Raw genomic sequence first — 18,570 nt, forward strand, 5'->3', positions numbered from 1 at the left:
CTGAGAAACATCTGCTAATGAATTTACTAAAGTACATTTAGTTCAGAAAATTATATACTCAAAGAGTAATTGCATATAAATACCGTACATTCAAAGTTATGAATTCAAACAATAACAAACAAGAACATTCGATAGGAAAGAAATTGAACAAGGGGAATAATTTTTTAAAAAAATACTTGGAGGAATATTCTTTATGATCATTGCACTTAAGCATTTAAAAACACACAGTTAAACAATATAGGTCACAAACAGCCTAATCGAAAGAAATTGTAACGGAAAAAAGGAGAGGCATGCAAAATAGAGGCCGAAGAAAGCGAGTACAAGAGGTTGCAAGGCATCCCGGGATTGAGAAAGACTAACCTCTCAGTAGAATATACAACATTCTTCCTACTAGCCAACTGGAATTTTGTCAGATACGAATTCATTTAGAAAATTTTCCAGGTCTAACATATTTCCAAAGTCTTTTGACGTTTAAGGTTCTGCCAACCTATCAAGCAGCATGTATAGAACTCGGACTTATAGAGGACGACAAAACCTTGGAAACTAACCTTATATGATACATGTAACTTTCTGACTTCGCTCCTTAATACAGAGAACTGTTTATAACTAGTTAAACTTTTATATCAACTTTTAGATTCTTTTGTTTTAAGGCAAACATTTGAAAAATATCTCTAACACGATATACTGCAAGGAGAGCGTCAGGAAAAATATTATGATTGTCGTTTAATGTCAAACGATATAAACCAAAACCTAATTTCTAAAAAAGGCCAAATTTGTCGATAAAGCTAAAACTCAATCGAGGACTTTAGCTTAACATCGTTAGAGAATAAACGAAAATAACTAAAAAAAATAATAGTACATGAGAATCAAAAACTCAAATTAAGATTAATAGGCAATCGGAAATGGAAAAAGTTAACAAATTCAACACTAGCCAAAGCTTAATCAATAAGTTTTTGGGATGGTTTTTCATGAAACTGTCAGGACTTTGGTGGAAAATCTGACCATTCTACATTAAATTACTTTGAAAATCTCCTTCAGTAAGATCTGTATGTTCCATAAGAAAAAATAGGCAATTGGGAGAATTTCTTCAAAAGGGTGTCTCATAATGTAGGACAAATGTTCAATGAGCCACTACCTGGCTATAGAAGGCTTAGATAGAACCCTAAAAGGTCAAAAAGGTTCAGACAAAATTGAGAGGTGTCATCTTCGTATTTGACCGTGACTTTCACCAAACTCTTCCTGTGGTACCCTCGAGGAATGCGTGCAGATATACTTCAAGTCTAATTAAAGTCGTCCTCTTTACAATCCCTGTATCTCAAGAACAACTATAAGAGCCCGTTTAGGAGATGGTGGTAAGCATTACTAGAGTCTTTTATGACAAGTAAGTAAAAATACCTGGAAAATGGTGTCTTATTAAAACAGAAGAGTTGAAAAATTCTATCTGAATGATTTGATCCTCTATGTTTATCCTGAAACCAGGACTGTCAAAAAAATTACATTGGATATGCGAGAGGGCTATAGTTTTTGCCACCAATGCTGTGCATCATCTGAAAGAATTCCTTAACTACTTTAACTCCCCAGGACTTCTCTTCATACTTTTAAAATTAAAAGCAATATTCCAGTAATTTTATTGCACAACTTTAATTTGCATAACCTATGCAATGGGGTGTTCAACCCCAATTAAAACCACTGCGGAATAATAGTATTTAGACTAAAAGTTGTTCTTACATCACCTGCAGCAGATCAGTTGGCTCATGTTCCTTGCATCCTTATGGTTCTTGCATATTTCCTTTTCCACTTTAAGTGATTTCAACTCCCAATGAAAAGTTCTCATGAATGTTACATATGGGAAGATTATATTGGTCAGCGGGAATATGTGTTGGTCTCTCTTGATCAGGAAATGAGGAAAATCAATTTGTTTCAAACCTCAAAAAAACGAAACAAAAAATTTTGCTTACTGTTAAATTTTAAAATAAAAGTACCTGCTTAATATTTTTTAAGGATAAATCGCTTTTTAATCCAAACTAGGTCGGGACGGGCTGCTAGTATTGTATAAAATAATAGATTCAGTTTCGAATGAAATTAACACAAGATTTGATGATAAATCTTTTCCTGTATTGTTGGCACTATATTATTGAAATGGGATGTTGAAAACAAAAAATAAATTGTTTCAATTATGAGTAAAATTTATAGTCTGAGGCAAGAAGAAATGTTTAGAGACTAGTCTAGAATAGACTATTCAATGATGAAAAATGAAGATCATCACAAATTTTTAAAGTTACCTGGGTGATTTTGAAGAGCAAGATGTGAAAGGTGTGTTTTCTTATGTAACTTTGTTACTTCAATTATTTTTTAACTATTCCAATCAGTTCAGATAGTAAAGAAATATCATTTTCATGATTCAGGAGGTTAGAGAATTATTTTCGAAGCACAATGGGGGAAAAAAACTTTGCTGAAAAAAAGAGCATGACATTGGGCATTGCTGGATTAGTAGCAAAATTTCCTGTTCTACCGTATTTTAAAAAATTAAGCATCAAAACTTTATTAAAAGGTGAAAACTGTAATACTTTGTATGATAACATATTATAAAACAAACTACGAATTTTGTCATAAAAATTTAAATGGATTTTGAACACTAATTTTTATTAATTCTAAACCCATATCATGATTACTTGCTGTTAGCCAATATGTGTTTTGGTTCCATACTGAGGTAATTCATGTTTAAGAAACTCGACCCCCCAAATGAAATGCTGAAATGCCACCCCTGCCTGTACAACATTCAGTTGAGCAACTCCCTTTCCGTTTGTAATCAGAATTTCCACGAGGGATCTTTACTCATTTTTTGTAGCAAATTAATATTAATTTCAAGCTGATTTTCAAGCCTATATATTTACGAATTTGTTTCGCTTACTATCCACAGAATCTGGATTTTCAATTCTCTAGATTGCCTTCAGTCTCAGTAAGTCTGGATAAACAAGGCAATACTGTACAATTAACTGAAAGTTTAAAACTTTGAAATAAATGGGAAAGGTTCATGATTTCTAGAAATAAAGAACATAGAACATTAGAAAGAAATTTTTAAAACAGTTTCTTCATCAGTAAAGGATACGCATCACTATACTCAACTGGCAAATCTTCTTTTTTAATGAGTTCATTATCTTCAACTAAAAACTAAAAAGCAAAATTCCTTTCAACTTATATTACAGTTTAAAAAAAAATGCATGTAATAAAATATACAGTCTTGAAATGCAAATCAGAATTTTTTTTCTGAAATGCAATTTTATGTTATGAACCACTTACTTCAGAATAAGGATCAGAGATAATTCCTTTGTATATCCATTTGTCTAAAATTTCAAAATAAGGACATGATGCCTATAAGGCAAAAAGTAAAAACTTTACAAGTTACAACACATGAATTAAAAAACATTGAGTCAAACTAAATAACATTGATTGGCAATAGAAGCTACATTGCACGAGCAAAAAATATTGTTTAAGCAAGTGAGTTAATAATTTTAAACAGTCATTAAAAACATTTAAGAAAAATGAAATTAAAACGAGCTATTCATTTTCACTGCTGACTGTATCACAACATGAAATATCTATTCACACATTGTTCAACTTAAATCACTTGTGAAACAAATATGCAGGGCCTTTATGAAGTCAAAGAAAATCTTTCAACTATTACAGATTTTTTACGTAATTCTTTTTAAATTTTGATACTTATCTCAAATTTTATATCACAGCCTTAAAATATTTCTATGTGTGAAACTATCATAGTTCTGAGAAGATTAGATGAAATTTAATTTTGTGTCAGACAATCACTGCCAGAACTTACCAGCGGGAGGCCTCGCCATAACAGGCCTATTAAGGATATAAATTGTTGTATTATGATTAACAGCGTATGTTAAAACCAACAATTAGGGTAGGACGACATCCAATGCTTTCCTCTCTGTGCTATTGGTGCCAGGTATTCGTTAGCATATTTGTTGTTACTGTATAACATTGATTATATTACGAAAAAATTTCTAGCAAGGATGTCACCCAGGGGGATAACTTGTGGTCCAAATTTATAGAAGGACATTTTCAGAATCTAAATATTTATATATTTTTTAAATCTTAACTTACTTTTTTCTTTCAGAGACGCCACTTTCACTTTTCAATTATAGCATTACCTATATCACTTTGACTATTCCTCAACTTACCAGAAAAGAAAAGAAAAACCTTTTTGATTAAGAATGAAAATAAAGAAGAACTATGAATGAATCAGAAATAGAATTTTTCATATAAATTTTCTTGACCAGTGCAAGGCTTTGTAAACACCTTGTATATATAGATAGATTTTCATGGCATAAAAGTACTGATTTTTTTTTTTTTTTTGAGGAATGAATATTCATATTTTGATCCTCAGCTGCAGACATATCATATATAATCAGAATAAGAATCTAAAATTTGAAATAACGCACTGAAAAATTAGCAAAAGTGAGACCTATTACATGACAGCCAAAGTACACTGTACAAACAAATTCTGATCGATTAATTCAGACTATAAGTTCACACCATTAAGATTTATTAAAAGTTAAATCAAAATTTAAGTTCTCCAAGAAGAAAATTCAATTTATATTATCATTAACATACATTATGCACTTCCATTGCACAAATTTCAACTCAACACATTCAATTGTAATCTTCATTGCTTACATCTGAAACCCATTGCAGATTTTAAGTCGGTGGATTTGATATAGTTGATGGTGATTTCAATAACTTATCTTCTTTGAAATGAAACATATTAATTTTTATTTTTCCAAAAATGCTTCACTTGAACTGTTACAATGCTTTTTTTTTGCAACACAGCAAGTATTAAAAAAAATATATATATTTTTAAAACCAAGACTATTAAACATACTCACAGCTCTAGTTAATGTATGGCATATTTCTTGAGATTTAGTAGATCTAAGGAGAGGGGAAAAAAACTGTCTCAGTTCTAATAGTTTCTAAATGTTTAACAATAAAGGACAAATGAATAACATGATGAACTTACCCAATTAAAGAGGCAGTGTGTTCATGAAGTGCTGTGAGAACATTTCCCCCAAAGCAGTTCCCCTATATGTTCAAACAAGAGATTAGATTGAACAATAAATTTGGATTGCAGTACGAAATGATAAAATATTGCATTGTTTTTGCAATAAATATTATGGGACTTTTATGACACAGAAATCTTTTAAACTAATCTACAAAAAAATGCATGACTACCAAGTTTAGCATATAAAAATATTTAATATGAGTTTCATGCAATGAACAAAAGCAGTGGTTCAACTAGAAATTTCTTCTCAGGATGGGGACGGGTCAAAAATCTATTTGTGTGTGTGCATGTTATACACATACATACAGGTAGTTATCAAAATAATGGAAACACTTGGAAATTTTTTTTGGAATCGCTACTCTGCCGTAAATGTTCTGTTTATAAAGAAGCCCTGCTAACTATAATCACTCACACTGGTGAACCCAGATTGTGATTGAGTTCTGTGGTCAATTTTGCTGCTGCTGTTCACTTTTTAGATGCTACAATCCACTTCAACACCCGTCAGTTTCTTTTAGTGAGCTTCTCTTTCCTTCCACTGTTTTGCTTTGCTAAGCTTGTCTTACCGTGATGTGTGTATACTAGCATGATTTTAGATACTGTACCTCTAGAAACGCCAAAAAGTTGAGATGTTTCAGTTACATTTGCTCCAGCTAGACGCGCTCCAACAATTTGGCCTCTTTAAAAAATTGAGAGGTCCGACATTTCACGCGCTTAAAAAAAATCCAAAACTTCATCTTTTGTTAAACTATCAAATACTACCAGATCATATACATTGCTATTTATAAAAAAAAATAAATATCTAGTTTTATTCTTTATTACTTATAAAGCGCATTCAAAAATGTCACTTTTATTCACAGGTGTTTCCATTATTTTGATAACTACCTGTACTAGGATTGGTAATATGGAGGGTTGCCCCTTTGTTGAGCCTCTTAATGAAAGAAAGTTCTCAGTACTCAGCAAGGTCAAGGGCGGATACAAGGAGAGGGTCAGCACCCATCCTAAAACATCGGAAATATTATCCATCCACGTTGCGTTCAAATACTTTGTGAATAAAATGTAAATGTGTAAACAATTGTTGTGATATTTTCAATTAATTATTTTTGAGAGTAAATGTTTGAAATACTTCTTTTCATTACCAATGAAATTAATTAGTTATGTTTATACCCTATTAGGTGCCTAATTCCTGGCCGATTTGTGAATAAAATTTAAATATGTAAACAATTGTAGTGGTCTTTTCAATTAATTATTTTTAAGAGTAAATGTTTGAAATACTTTTTTTTATTACCAATGAAATTAATTAGTTATGTTTATACCCTACTAGGTGCCTAACTCCTGGCCGATTTGTGAGTTTTTTTATTAACACTCAAGCAGTTTCAGAAAAAATTTTCGTACTCAAAACCCTATTCTCTTCAGCATGACCCTCACCCTCCATAAAACGGCAGTCTGTATCAACTCGTGAGCTTCTGAGGGGTTGGTTTAACCTCCTTTGCTGTAACCCTGTTCATAACTACAAAATTTCAGACAGCACTTCTAAGTTATAATAAAATAAAAAAAAAATGTAGAAATGTATTTAAAAATAGGATTTTTTGAAAGTTAATCATCACTTTTGGCCATATTGTACTAAATTTACCAAAAGAAATCTTAAAATGAACACACACACACATTTATACAAAGAAAAAGAATTCATACAAAAAGAATGTGCAGCTACTCCCAGTTTTTATATTAAAATGGAATTAAATCTCATTCTAAATAAATTTCAGGTGACTTGAGAAAAATTTATTAAATTGTAAGATAAATTAAAAGAGGAGAGCATTTAAAGCAGAAAATTAAGAATTCAAGTGGCTCTTGTTTTATGCATATGATTTGTAGAAGATCTAAAAGCTAGATTTTAAGTTTGAAGTATAATGATATTCTTTGAACATTGCACAAAAACAAGCAGGAGAATTATGTAATTTAAGAAATGCCACCCGTTAAATTTAAATTTATTTCTGATACAAAGCTTTATACTTTGATTAACAATTGAATTCTTAGAAAATATGCACGTTACAAAAACTAAAACCTTTATAAAAAATAGAATATATTTTATTTTCTAACAAAATAGCTTCTAAAAATAAATTTTCTTTACTAACCTTAGTCAATATGGAAGCAATTTTAGCAATGGTTTCCATGGTATCCATAGAAGACTGGATATAAAACCATAATTTTTGAAGAGTTAACTCATGCTGCAAATGTTGATTTTCTAGCTGAGAAACAAAAACTAGGTGATCTTTCAAAAAAGCATGCATTGCTGCAGCAAGAGCATGATTGACCAGACCAGCTTCATACTCCATGTTCTCTGTTAAAAAGGGTTGACATTTATTGCATAGTGATGAATACATGCTCACATACATATACATCTATGTCATGTTGATTACAGTACTACTAGAGTTCTGATTACACACCCTAACAGAAATTTACAATATTCATGCATAAATAAGCATTAAAACATTTTTTTACAAACAAATTACAGTTCTACCCATTGTAATCTGGCAGTATATTTATCTGTCAGAATTCCTACCAATGTTTTTTCCCCCCTTTATGAAGAACAAAATATTTGTTTTTAATTTAAGTTAAAAACTCAACAACAGGCATTGATTTTAAAAGTTTGCCGCTGTTATGCAGTTGTATGCATTAATGCTAAAAGAAGCCAAAATAAGCAATTGCATGTACACATATGCATTTGCACATAAGGGTCATTCTTCAAAATGTATAACTTTTCTGTCACACACCTTTTACGGTAAAAACTTGGAACAATTAATTTTACAATGCTATTTAATATATATATATATATATATATATATATATATATATATATATCAATCAAATCTATTTAAACCTGCCAACACTTTTTCTATAATAATTTTTATTTTAATATATGTTTGGTTCACAACATGTGAATTCTCACCTTCGTGACATGTCGCACACCTGGTGTGACTGTTTATGTTGATTAATAACATGTTTAATTAAAAGTATATTTATTCATTTATAACTCTTTTCACAAGTGTCGCAAATACTAATTGTTTTAGTATATTTAATTTTTTAACATTGTGCTTTAGTTTGTTTTAGAAGGATAAGGAATTATGTCACACAATAAATTCGCTTCTGTTACCTAAACACAAAATGCCATTTCTCATTAACAGGTGGCAGTAATGACATCACATTTTTTTTTTCATGATACAAAGGAGCCCCTTATTTATATTCAGCTATAAAGAAGTTATGATATTGTTGTTAAAAAACAAGATAGATAGATTTTGTTTTTAAAACAAAGTGCAGTTTTTGTGAATTCGCACCTCTGTGGACTTGAATTTCAGGGATGTGAATTGATGCAAAAAAAAAAAAAAAAAAGAGGGAACACGCTTTCATGTGCTTAACATGTGCAGATTGTAGCAACGAAGAAAAAAATATTTCCCTGAAAAATGTATCCATTAGGCCTATATTAATGGAAAATTCCTCACCTGCGTGACAGATTTTATCAATGTCATTATTTTTTAAGGTGAAAGTAAATGATGGAGGGAAAATACCTCAATTTAAGGCATTCTACCAAAATTTTCTCAAATTTTCTAATTTGGAAATATATTAAGGATAAGTAAAAATCACTCCAACCTTTAATTAAGAGAGTTTAATATTAGATTCACACTAATCATTAAAATAGCTCATTGTTTGCACAATTAACAAAATTAGTACTTTGATATTAAACTGGCCTGGATTTTCAAACACAGGGTTCATACCCTTTAGGCAGAAAAAAATTCAAGCACTTTTCAAGGTAAAAAATTTTGTTTTCAAGGCAATATCATAAATTTGTACTAAAAATATTGTATGCGGATTTCATTTACTACAAACACATAGAAATAAGGCAATAATACAGAAAAGTATATGAAAACAAAATTGCTTTTTCTACAACGAGAGACGCTTTGATGAAAGATCTACTGCGTTGAAAGTTTTTCTGAAAATGTTTGAAAAGTTTGGTCATAAAGAGAAGCAGATACCAAGAGGTTTAATTTTGAGGTTTTTCAAAGGTTGCAGCAGTCAGAGGTTTGTATATTTTCTAGAATCAGCAAATTAATACTTTATAAAAATAACCTTTCATAAGTGCTTTTAACTTTTATGGGAAGAAACTAAAATACATAAGTTCAATGGCATTGCCAGAGAGGAGTTTTTGAAGTCCCCCCCCCCCCTTCGGTTTCAACATTTATTTCCAATATCTATACAGTGGTTTATTACACTATAAGGGCGGTTAGGACAAAAACACTACCCAGAAAGTTATTTCAGTTTGCAAATCATTTATAAGTATGCAAATCAATTATTCGTATGTATTTATTAGCTGTTCAGCCAATAAGGCATTTCAACTGTCCTCGAGTAAATTTAAAAATTAGGAAGCAAGAAAAGTTTATGAAAGTCTACACTCCAGTCTCTACACCTCAAAATATACAAAAGCAGCTTAAGCAGTGATAAATACTCTGAATGCAAACTTGAGCCTATTCAGCTTTCATTGATTAACTTGCAATAGACAATAAATGTGCAAGTTCAGATTTATAGAGCCATATTTCGAAATTGAAAAGATTCACAAGAAGTTGACATATATTATGACAAAAGTAGTTTTATTATGGGGAAAAAATGGGCTATTGTTGAAATTAGAATTTAAATTTAGAAAGGCAATAATATTCAGGTGTAATTGTGATTTGTGAGTTCATAAAAAATTACCTGAAAGTTTCAAAGAGCAAAATGGGACGAGGGGGGGGGGGAATAATTTTTAAAACTAAGCCCCCTATTACTTGAACATACATATGTACAACAATAACTTTTGCTATGCATACAATTCATAAAATAGTTTATTAAGTCAAAATATTCTGCATAGAAATACCATGCCCAGTGCCTGTTGATAACCAGCAACAGGCACTGGGCCTAGCTAGGCTGGTACTGGTCAATTTATTAGATCCAAATGAAGATGAATGACCCTCCTTAAGCTACCTACCCCTTTGCTGATTAAAGCCTCTTTCAGTAAGCTCCAAGTACCCACAACCTTAATAAAGTAGTAATTTTGAACATTTGAGGAAAAGGGGAAAATTGGAGATATAGGGAGGTAAAAGCATAAAAACGAACACTACACGATTTCAAGTGAATAATCATAACACAACCACCCCTGTTATACACCTTATTTATTTTAGCAGACATAAAAAAATGATGTACTTATAAATAAAATTATATAAATCAACTTTATATTTAAAATACAAACTTTAAGTTAATTTGTTAGGTGCTCAACTGCTGAAATTTAAATTTTTTTTAAAAATCTGTTATGACCAAAAATTAGGTAAAGATAATCATTCAAAATTGCAAAAATAAATAAACAAATAATTAAACAAGACCAAGGTAATAAATTCTTTAACTCTTCAGTTATTAAAATAAAAAATAAAATAAGCTAATCTGATGTAGCAGTGTCAAAATGACTACTAATTGCCAAAAATATAAAAATATTTACAAATACAAAAGGATTGAAATCTCAAACAAGGGAAGCAAATTTTCGCGAATTAAGTTTAATGTTGTCATGTTTCCCATAAAATAAACTTATATTTTACTGAAATTAAGCATAAAATATGCTAATCTACGGTAGCAAATATGAAAATAACATCCGATTAGAGAATATATTTAAATGTTTGCAAGATGCAAAAAGATTTAAATTTCAAACACGAGAAGCAATTTTTCGCAAAGTCTGAGTTCGTTCGACGTGGCATGTTTCCCATGAAATAAATTTATTTGTTTTTTATTAAAATTAAACAAAAAATATACTAATCTAAGGTAGCATATGCGAAACTAACATTTGATTAGCCAAAATATTTAAATATTTGCAGGATGCAAAAGGATTGAAATTTCAAACACAAGAGCAATTTTCCGCGAAACCCGAGTAAGTTCAATGTTGTCATGGTTTCCAAATTAATATCTTTGTTAATTAATGAAATTAAACAAAAAATAAACTAATCTAAGGTACCATATGTCAAAATATCTTTCGATTGTAAAAAACATCAAAATATTTACACGATGCAAAAGGATTGAAATCCCATACACGGAAGCAATTTTTCGCGATGTTGCATACTGAACACATGTTCAGAAAATTGCATTGGTGAAATACTTTTTTAAAACTTCTAAGCACAATTCGTTGATTTTTGAGAGAATTTAAGCACTAAGAAACTTTTTCAAGGTTTTAAAACTTTTTCAAGGTTTTCAAGCACTTGAAAATGAACTTTTTTTTTCAAGCACTTTTCAAGGTTTTTCAAGGGCGTACGAACCCTGAAACACTAAAAGTTTTTTCTTTTTTTTTTTACTTCTGTGGCTAGGAAAAATTATTTATTTGTAAGATACATTGAAAAAGGAGAGCATTTAAAGTAGAAAATTAAGAATTTAGATGGCTCTTATTTTATGCATATGATTTCTGGAAGATCTAAAAGCTAGATTCCAAGTCTGAAGAACAAATCATACTTAGTTCTATTTATGATATTCTTTGGAGATTGCACAAAAACAAGCAAAAGAATTATATAATTTAAAAAATGCTACCCATTTAATTTAAATTTATTTCTGATACAAAGCTTTATACTTTGATTCAACAATTGAATTCTTATTTTGTGAAGTCCTAACCCAATGGAGACAAATTTACAAGCATAACATACCTCTCTATACCCTCACTATTTGATGTCAATTTTAACATGATGATTTTGTTTCCTTTGGGGAACTTTCGTTTTCTTTTGGGGAAGGGGGGCATAAAAGTTAACTGAAACCGATGGATTTAGAAAAGGAAAGTACAGCCTCACTTTTTGGAGTTAATGTAAAGAAGTGCATTAAATGTAAACTTTCACAAGGAAAAAGGAAGTTATTATAGATTAAATTGTTTAATATTTCAAGTTGTATAGTTGATAAAGAAATTAATGAAGGAAATTTTAACACCAAAGTTAGCTAATATCAATATTTTAAATTCAAACTCAACATGCAAGATAAAGCTTTCTTATTTAAATCAGTTTTTGTTAAAAGGGCGTAAGTCAACTTCTGCACTTTTAACGAAAAATGATTAATATGTTTACAAAAAAGACTTAATACTTTGAAGTAGTATACTTTAAAACATTTTTTTCCAAAGAAAATTTTTAATGAAACATTTTTTGGTCTTACCTTCAACAAAATTCATTATTGTAGAGTAATGAGAGCATAAGGGTAAAATATTATTCACTAATTGTTTCAATGAAACATCTAAAAAAAAAGTAATTTACTAAATCAATAATAGATACACAAGCAGTGAAGAAAAAAATGAATTCAGAAAAAAATATATATCTTAATTATTTAGAAAAATATAATAGTCCTATCAATTAATTAAATTGAAAATTCAGATTATCTAAATTAAAATAAATAGATAAATTTGCTGAAAATATATTTCATGATACAATAAAACTGTTTCACTCAACACAATGCCAATCTAATATAAAGGGAAAAGCATCATATTTAAATACTCAATATATTTTTTACAAATTTTTATAGCAATATTAAATTGTTTTAAATGAAATAAATAATATAACTTTGATGTGTAGGCATTATTTTATACAAATAGGTACACAAAAAATTTATAACAACTATTATTAGAGTCATTATTACTGTTAGCACTTACACAATTTTTTTGAGCGAAAATTTCGTTTAGCTAGGAATGTGGAGCCAAAAGGCAACATTTATGCATTCAACAATAGTATTTAGTAAAAATAGTATTGTTATTTTTATTTCCATCTTTTAAAAAACATTATCCTCAATTTTGTAAAAATGCATGAAAATGACACTTGAAATAAGACTCCATTGTTTCTCATTGCAATATCACTTGACATGACATAATAGTTGCAAACAAGTGCATGCAAAAGAAAAACCTGTTTTTGATTTCCAAAGCATAAAAAAGAGTTCAGAAAACTGGTTCCTGAGGCAAATTAAAGACTGTCTGCCCACAGTTGTTACGGAATTGGCAAATGTCCAGTTGAGACGAATCTATCTGACTAAAGGGGAAAAGTAAGAGTTTGATAAGTATGTTTTGCTCATTTCAACAGGACTCTGCTTAGTTTAAAGGCTAACACATATTTGCAAAAGCTGGCAACTATGAAAACTAATAGATGCCAGTATTTTTGCCAGTAAATTCCATGTTAGCTTTTCCATCTCATCGGTGGTCAGACAGCACATGTATTTGTTTTGCATTGATTGTTCTTTGAGTTTTGGCCAGATGAAAAGATTAAAATTTTAAAGAGCTGTTTGCTTTTAAACTAAATATTTTATCTGTGCATTACGATACTTTTTCTTTATCCATCCATTAGATTATCAATATCATCTTACAGAAAATCAAGAACTCAGCTTATACTTACTTATACTTTCATCTAAATAAAATGATACTTTATTTTCTGAACTTAATCCTTTTTGCAGACGAATATAATCTCCTTCAACTCCCTACAAATATTACATTATGTTAAAGCTTTGATCAGCACTGCACTGCTACGTAAAAGGTTAAACATTTAACACAAAATATGCTTACCACAAGACAAAAGAGAATATCATCAATAAGTCGACTTTCTTGCACATTAACTGGCAAAGTACCAATTGGACCACTCTGCAAAAAAAAAAAATTTTCAGAGTGAAACAACATGTAACAACAGGAAAGTTATAAAAGTATTTTCATAAAATTTTGAACTCAGGAGAAAGCTTACATGCTTAAAATCAGATCTTGGTTGTGAAACAAAATTCCAACTTAAATGTGGCCTTTCATGGAACCAAGAAGGTGAAATTTCAAGATCCTGTCGTGCTGAAAAATCACATAATATCAGTATTTAGTTCAAACAATAACTGAGAGTGCTGCATAGAATAGCAATGTGTGATCCAGAATATGACAAGATCATAAAAAAAAGTAGTAAATAGGGGGAAAATAATGCATAAAAAATAACTGAATATTTTAATGTTCAGAAACCAATTCTCTAAAATACCCAGACTCTGAAATCTACAAGTATCTAAAATTAAAAACAAATTTGAGATGTGAATAATGAAATTTACCATTAAATGTTTAGGAAGAGCTTGAGATGGAAATAACATTAATACTAAAAGAAGAAAAAAGGAATCATCTTTCTATTTTAAAGTTTAATTTGCATAAATATAATCTGTATATGAAGTTCATCGCAATTCTGATCATGCTTAGTATTTGCTGTAGCTATATGAAGGGTTTTACTTTTCTATGCTTACTTTTGACATATGCATAGCAGAAAAATACCCTAAGAGCAAATTTACTGTGGTTTTACAAATATTGTCAGAATACAAGAACTAATATTAAATTAAAAAAAAAAAAACGTTGATCCTGAAAGTCAATCTCATATTAAGATAAACTTTGCGGGTCAGAAAACATATAAGGTAGTTCAAAAATACACGTTAAAAAAAAAGTAGCTCTTAGATAACAGGACACCCCTCAATATTTTTCGACTTGTGGATAGTAACAAAGAAGAATTTTAGCTTCCTATTTGAACTGAAAGACGGTGCTCAACCCCTCCTCCAAACTTCATTCATAAGTATGGGGAGGGGGGTTAAAAATACTTTGAACTGTAAAAACAATGCTACATATTATAATATACACTAGCAATATGCATATACACTGTAATAAAATAATTATTTACAAAAAAACAGCTGGGGAAATTAAATGTTTCTAAATTTGTGGCATTTTCTATGATACGGCTAATGTTAAATTAAGGGCTCATTGAGCACCCTCTTAAAATTTGAGTAAGAAGCTAAAACTTTTACAGCATAATACTATTAGTAAGTCTAAAAAATATAGGGGGTGTCCTGGACTCTAGCTGAAAAAAAGTTTTTTTGAACCACCCTAATGGGGAAACATGGAAAAGGTAATAGAATCACACCTAGCAAAATTTGAAAGCTGCTAAAGCTGAATCAAGAGGGAAAATTGAAAATCTTTTATAAGTCCTTTTTATATGCTGAAATAAATTACAAATATTTTATTTGTTAACAAATAGAAACTGGCAACCAATAAAAGTTTGAAATCGAGTCTTTTCCAGTTGACCAACAATGACATAGTTAACAATTGTATGAATAAAAGCTTAAATTGTATTTAAAGTCTGCTGAAAAAGGTTACATCAAGTTTAATATAACTTGGAAATAAAAACCCAATTTTGTCAGATGTAGAAAATTTTGCTTTTGATTGATACTAATATGTTAAATGCGCAAACATGTTTTTACTATTAAAAATGTGAGAAAAAAAGTTAATTTTCAAGCTTTTTATTTAATACCGTTGGTGATTAAATTTTCAAGTTTTTTATTTAATATCGTTGGTGATTAAAGTCATACAAAGACGAGACCTAGCTAAGAACATTTCAATCAAGTCTCTTTTTGAACAGAAAAAGAATTATCAAAATCGGTTCATCTGTTTAGAAGCTACTATGCTACAGATAGGTACACACATACGCAAACACTTAAAACTTATAACCCTCTTCTTTTTTTGCAGCGGGGGTTAAAAACTGCTGCAACAAAGAGTAAGAATTAAAATTAAAAAAAAAAAAGCATGCTTTTTAGAATAGCTCCTTTAGGTGCTATAGAATCATTTTGTATATGTAACAGTTTCTTTGAAAATAATGATAATTTTGCAATGAAACATAGCAAAGTGCAAAAAAATGAATGACATAAATCTGCAACATTCTAAAATTCGTAAACTGATTGGTTCTAAGATGTGCAGCTTTGAGAAGGTTGACTGTACATCACATTATATATATATATACTAGCTTTTGCCCGCGGCTTCGCTCGCGTTAAGAAGTATTATTATTAATTAGGTATTGTTTTTGCAGCTTTACTTTTGTTTAGCGTGTGTAAAAAAATAGGGCCTACAAAACTTCTTTGTACATAATATTCTTAACTAATCTGTCATTAGGCGCTAGAACTATCAAGCTACTGGGTGAACTTACTCGTGAGCAAGCAACATAAAACTGTCCATGAGAGAAGCAATGTTCTCTCAAGTCAATACCCGCAAATTTGAGAGTTTGCTTCTGAGACTTGTTTATTGTCATGGCAAAGCAGACTTTTAGGGGAAACTGTAATCGCTGAAATTCGAACGGGATATCATTCGGTATTAATGGAATTCGAGGTATAAATACAGTTTCCCCTTTCGAACACCCAGTGAATATAGTGGCTTCCACTATATTGCGATGTAACGCTTTCACTTGCAGTCTCGTACCGTTACAAAGTTTTGGTGGTTTTAAATTTCGCAACAGCATTTTTGGAGCGCCCACGCGCAGAATAAGCTTATGATAAGGCAAACCTGGCGGCTTCAATAAATTAAAAAATTCTACAGGGTAATTAGTAGCTTCATCTGTATTAACCACAGTATCAATCGAAGTATAGACCTTTTCTTTGCCCTCAATCGACATGAGCAGGATATCGTTGATAGTTGCTGCTCGATCGCTCTTTGGCATGCTCACATAACCATTGAATAGGTTTGTCATGTATATGAATACTGTCTGGATAAACTTTAGACAGTAATTCTTAAACCGTAGTAACCAAGCATTCAAACGCAAATGGGAATATTAACCATGCTGCTATTAACTCACAAAGTCCGCCATAAGTAGCATTTTTCATCATATCAGCAAAATATTCGTCAGGTGTTAAGTAGTTATCACCATTCCTGTCGTGGGTCATAATTGAAAACTTGCTAAAGTCATTAACCACATATCTGACAATTTCTGAACGCACCTCCATCGCTCTATCTTGTGTTCCGTACATTAAATAAGAGAGAACACGAAACAAACATGCACCGTCACCAACAATAGGGACGACAGTACATTCTTCAACTTCTCCATTAACGTTCAGATTTTCTTTAGCCATTTTAAAAAAGTCGAACGGTCAAAACCTATACTTAAACCAAATGAAAACAAAACAAATGGGGATGATTTCGATAATTGGGAATCTGGCGATCTCTCTTCATTGGCATCAATTTTTGGCTCCAGCTCCTGCGCGAGAGGTATTTTTTGATAGACATCGGTAAACGATACTTATCCGCGTTCTCATTCCTAATGTAATGTAATATAAAATTAACTTTATTCAAATTAGATTTAACTTCTCAACTCTTTCGGCACGTGTAAAGTTTCAGTTTTAGGTTGGCATCCTTTGATGCCCAATCATATGCAAATGAGGCAAGTATAAATAGTGAAAGATTCCAATCGTTCTTTCTCTTTTCTTTTGTGTTCGTCAGCCTCTCGTGAGTTAGGTCCGATAGGTGTTGGGGAGTTGCGAACTCCGCCTCCACTTATGGCCGGGTTTTATTCTTAATAACTTAGTTTTGTTAGTTATATTTATTTTAGTTACTATTGACCAATAAATTCTTGGTAAGATTTTAACAAGTTTCCAATGTTCATTTCTTCACATTAATATTTGATTCTGCACCTTCCACTGTGTGATATTATCTCTGCTTGTATAAGCATGTAACATTGTTGACTGACTTACGAAATTTAGCCCTTCGGCTTTTCGTTTAAACATCGTAAGTTATCATAAGGGTTATGGGCCCAGCCCTACCCAATTGTATCAGAATAATTACGTGTTCAGTATCATGATGTATTAAGATGTTTTCGAATTGTCAGCAGAGTAGAGTATTAGACTTCATGTTTTTGTGATGAAATGGAATGTTGTAACTGACTTGTCTTTTTGCTGAATCGGTAGATGACAAGTGTTTGGAAATCTTTTCAAATTGTTTTCCCCGCATCGGCGTTGAATGAAAACTGTGAAAATAGAAGTTTTTCTTTTGCTTTTTGGAAATTTGTATCGAATCTTTAAGCCATGTGTAGTGTAAACTTTTCTCAGACGTTTCGTTTGCATTTTATGGGGGGATATAGTTGGTTTGATGTTAGGCAGAATAGTGGCTGCTAAATTCAGCGGAAGACCTGGACTTGTTCCAGGGGGGAAGCTGTAACAGTTGCACTATTTAGGTTTTTTTTTTCGGGGATATTTTGAGATTTTGTTGGTTGTTTTTTTTGCAATTAGGTTTTTTTTATTTTTTTGGCGTTTTTCGTGTTCTTATCAATCATGGCATCCCAGAGTGTTCCTATCGAAAAATTAAGGTCTGACAACTATGTGAGTTGGTCATCTGATATTAAATTTGTCCTAATGGAACGAGGTTTATGGAAGATAGTTGATGGAATTGAAAAAGAACCTTTTTCTAATGATGAAAAAAAGGCTACTGAGCAAGAGATTCGTAATTTTCAAAATCGACAGGATGTGGCTCTATCCATAATTTATTTAAATTTGGAGAAAAATTTCAAAAAGATAATCGAAAATCAGGTCAACGCGGCTGATGCCTGGAAGGCTTTGAAAGATCACTTCTTTCCTGACAATCGTTGTCAGCACATGACATTGTTTTCAGAGTTATCCCAATGTCGTATAAAAGAGGGAGAGTCGATAAATCTTTT

General features: G+C 30.9%; 1 protein-coding gene across 1 annotated transcript in view; it reads right to left on the bottom strand.

Moving 5' to 3' along the window:
• Positions 1-18,570, bottom strand: part of LOC129228615 (gamma-tubulin complex component 2-like) — a 105,742-nt gene that overhangs the window by 55,324 nt on the left and 31,848 nt on the right. Inside the window, exons 7-15 of the mRNA XM_054863296.1 lie at positions 13,831-13,925; positions 13,659-13,733; positions 13,492-13,573; positions 12,272-12,349; positions 7,210-7,415; positions 5,039-5,100; positions 4,908-4,950; positions 3,301-3,372; positions 3,110-3,171 (exon numbers count right to left, since the gene is read on the bottom strand). Coding sequence (XP_054719271.1) covers positions 3,110-3,171; positions 3,301-3,372; positions 4,908-4,950; positions 5,039-5,100; positions 7,210-7,415; positions 12,272-12,349; positions 13,492-13,573; positions 13,659-13,733; positions 13,831-13,925 — 775 coding nt within the window. The remainder of the gene's footprint in view (positions 1-3,109; positions 3,172-3,300; positions 3,373-4,907; positions 4,951-5,038; positions 5,101-7,209; positions 7,416-12,271; positions 12,350-13,491; positions 13,574-13,658; positions 13,734-13,830; positions 13,926-18,570) is intronic.

This window comes from Uloborus diversus, chromosome 8 (assembly GCF_026930045.1).
Source record: "Uloborus diversus isolate 005 chromosome 8, Udiv.v.3.1, whole genome shotgun sequence".
In the NCBI taxonomy this organism is placed as follows: domain Eukaryota; kingdom Metazoa; phylum Arthropoda; class Arachnida; order Araneae; family Uloboridae; genus Uloborus; species Uloborus diversus.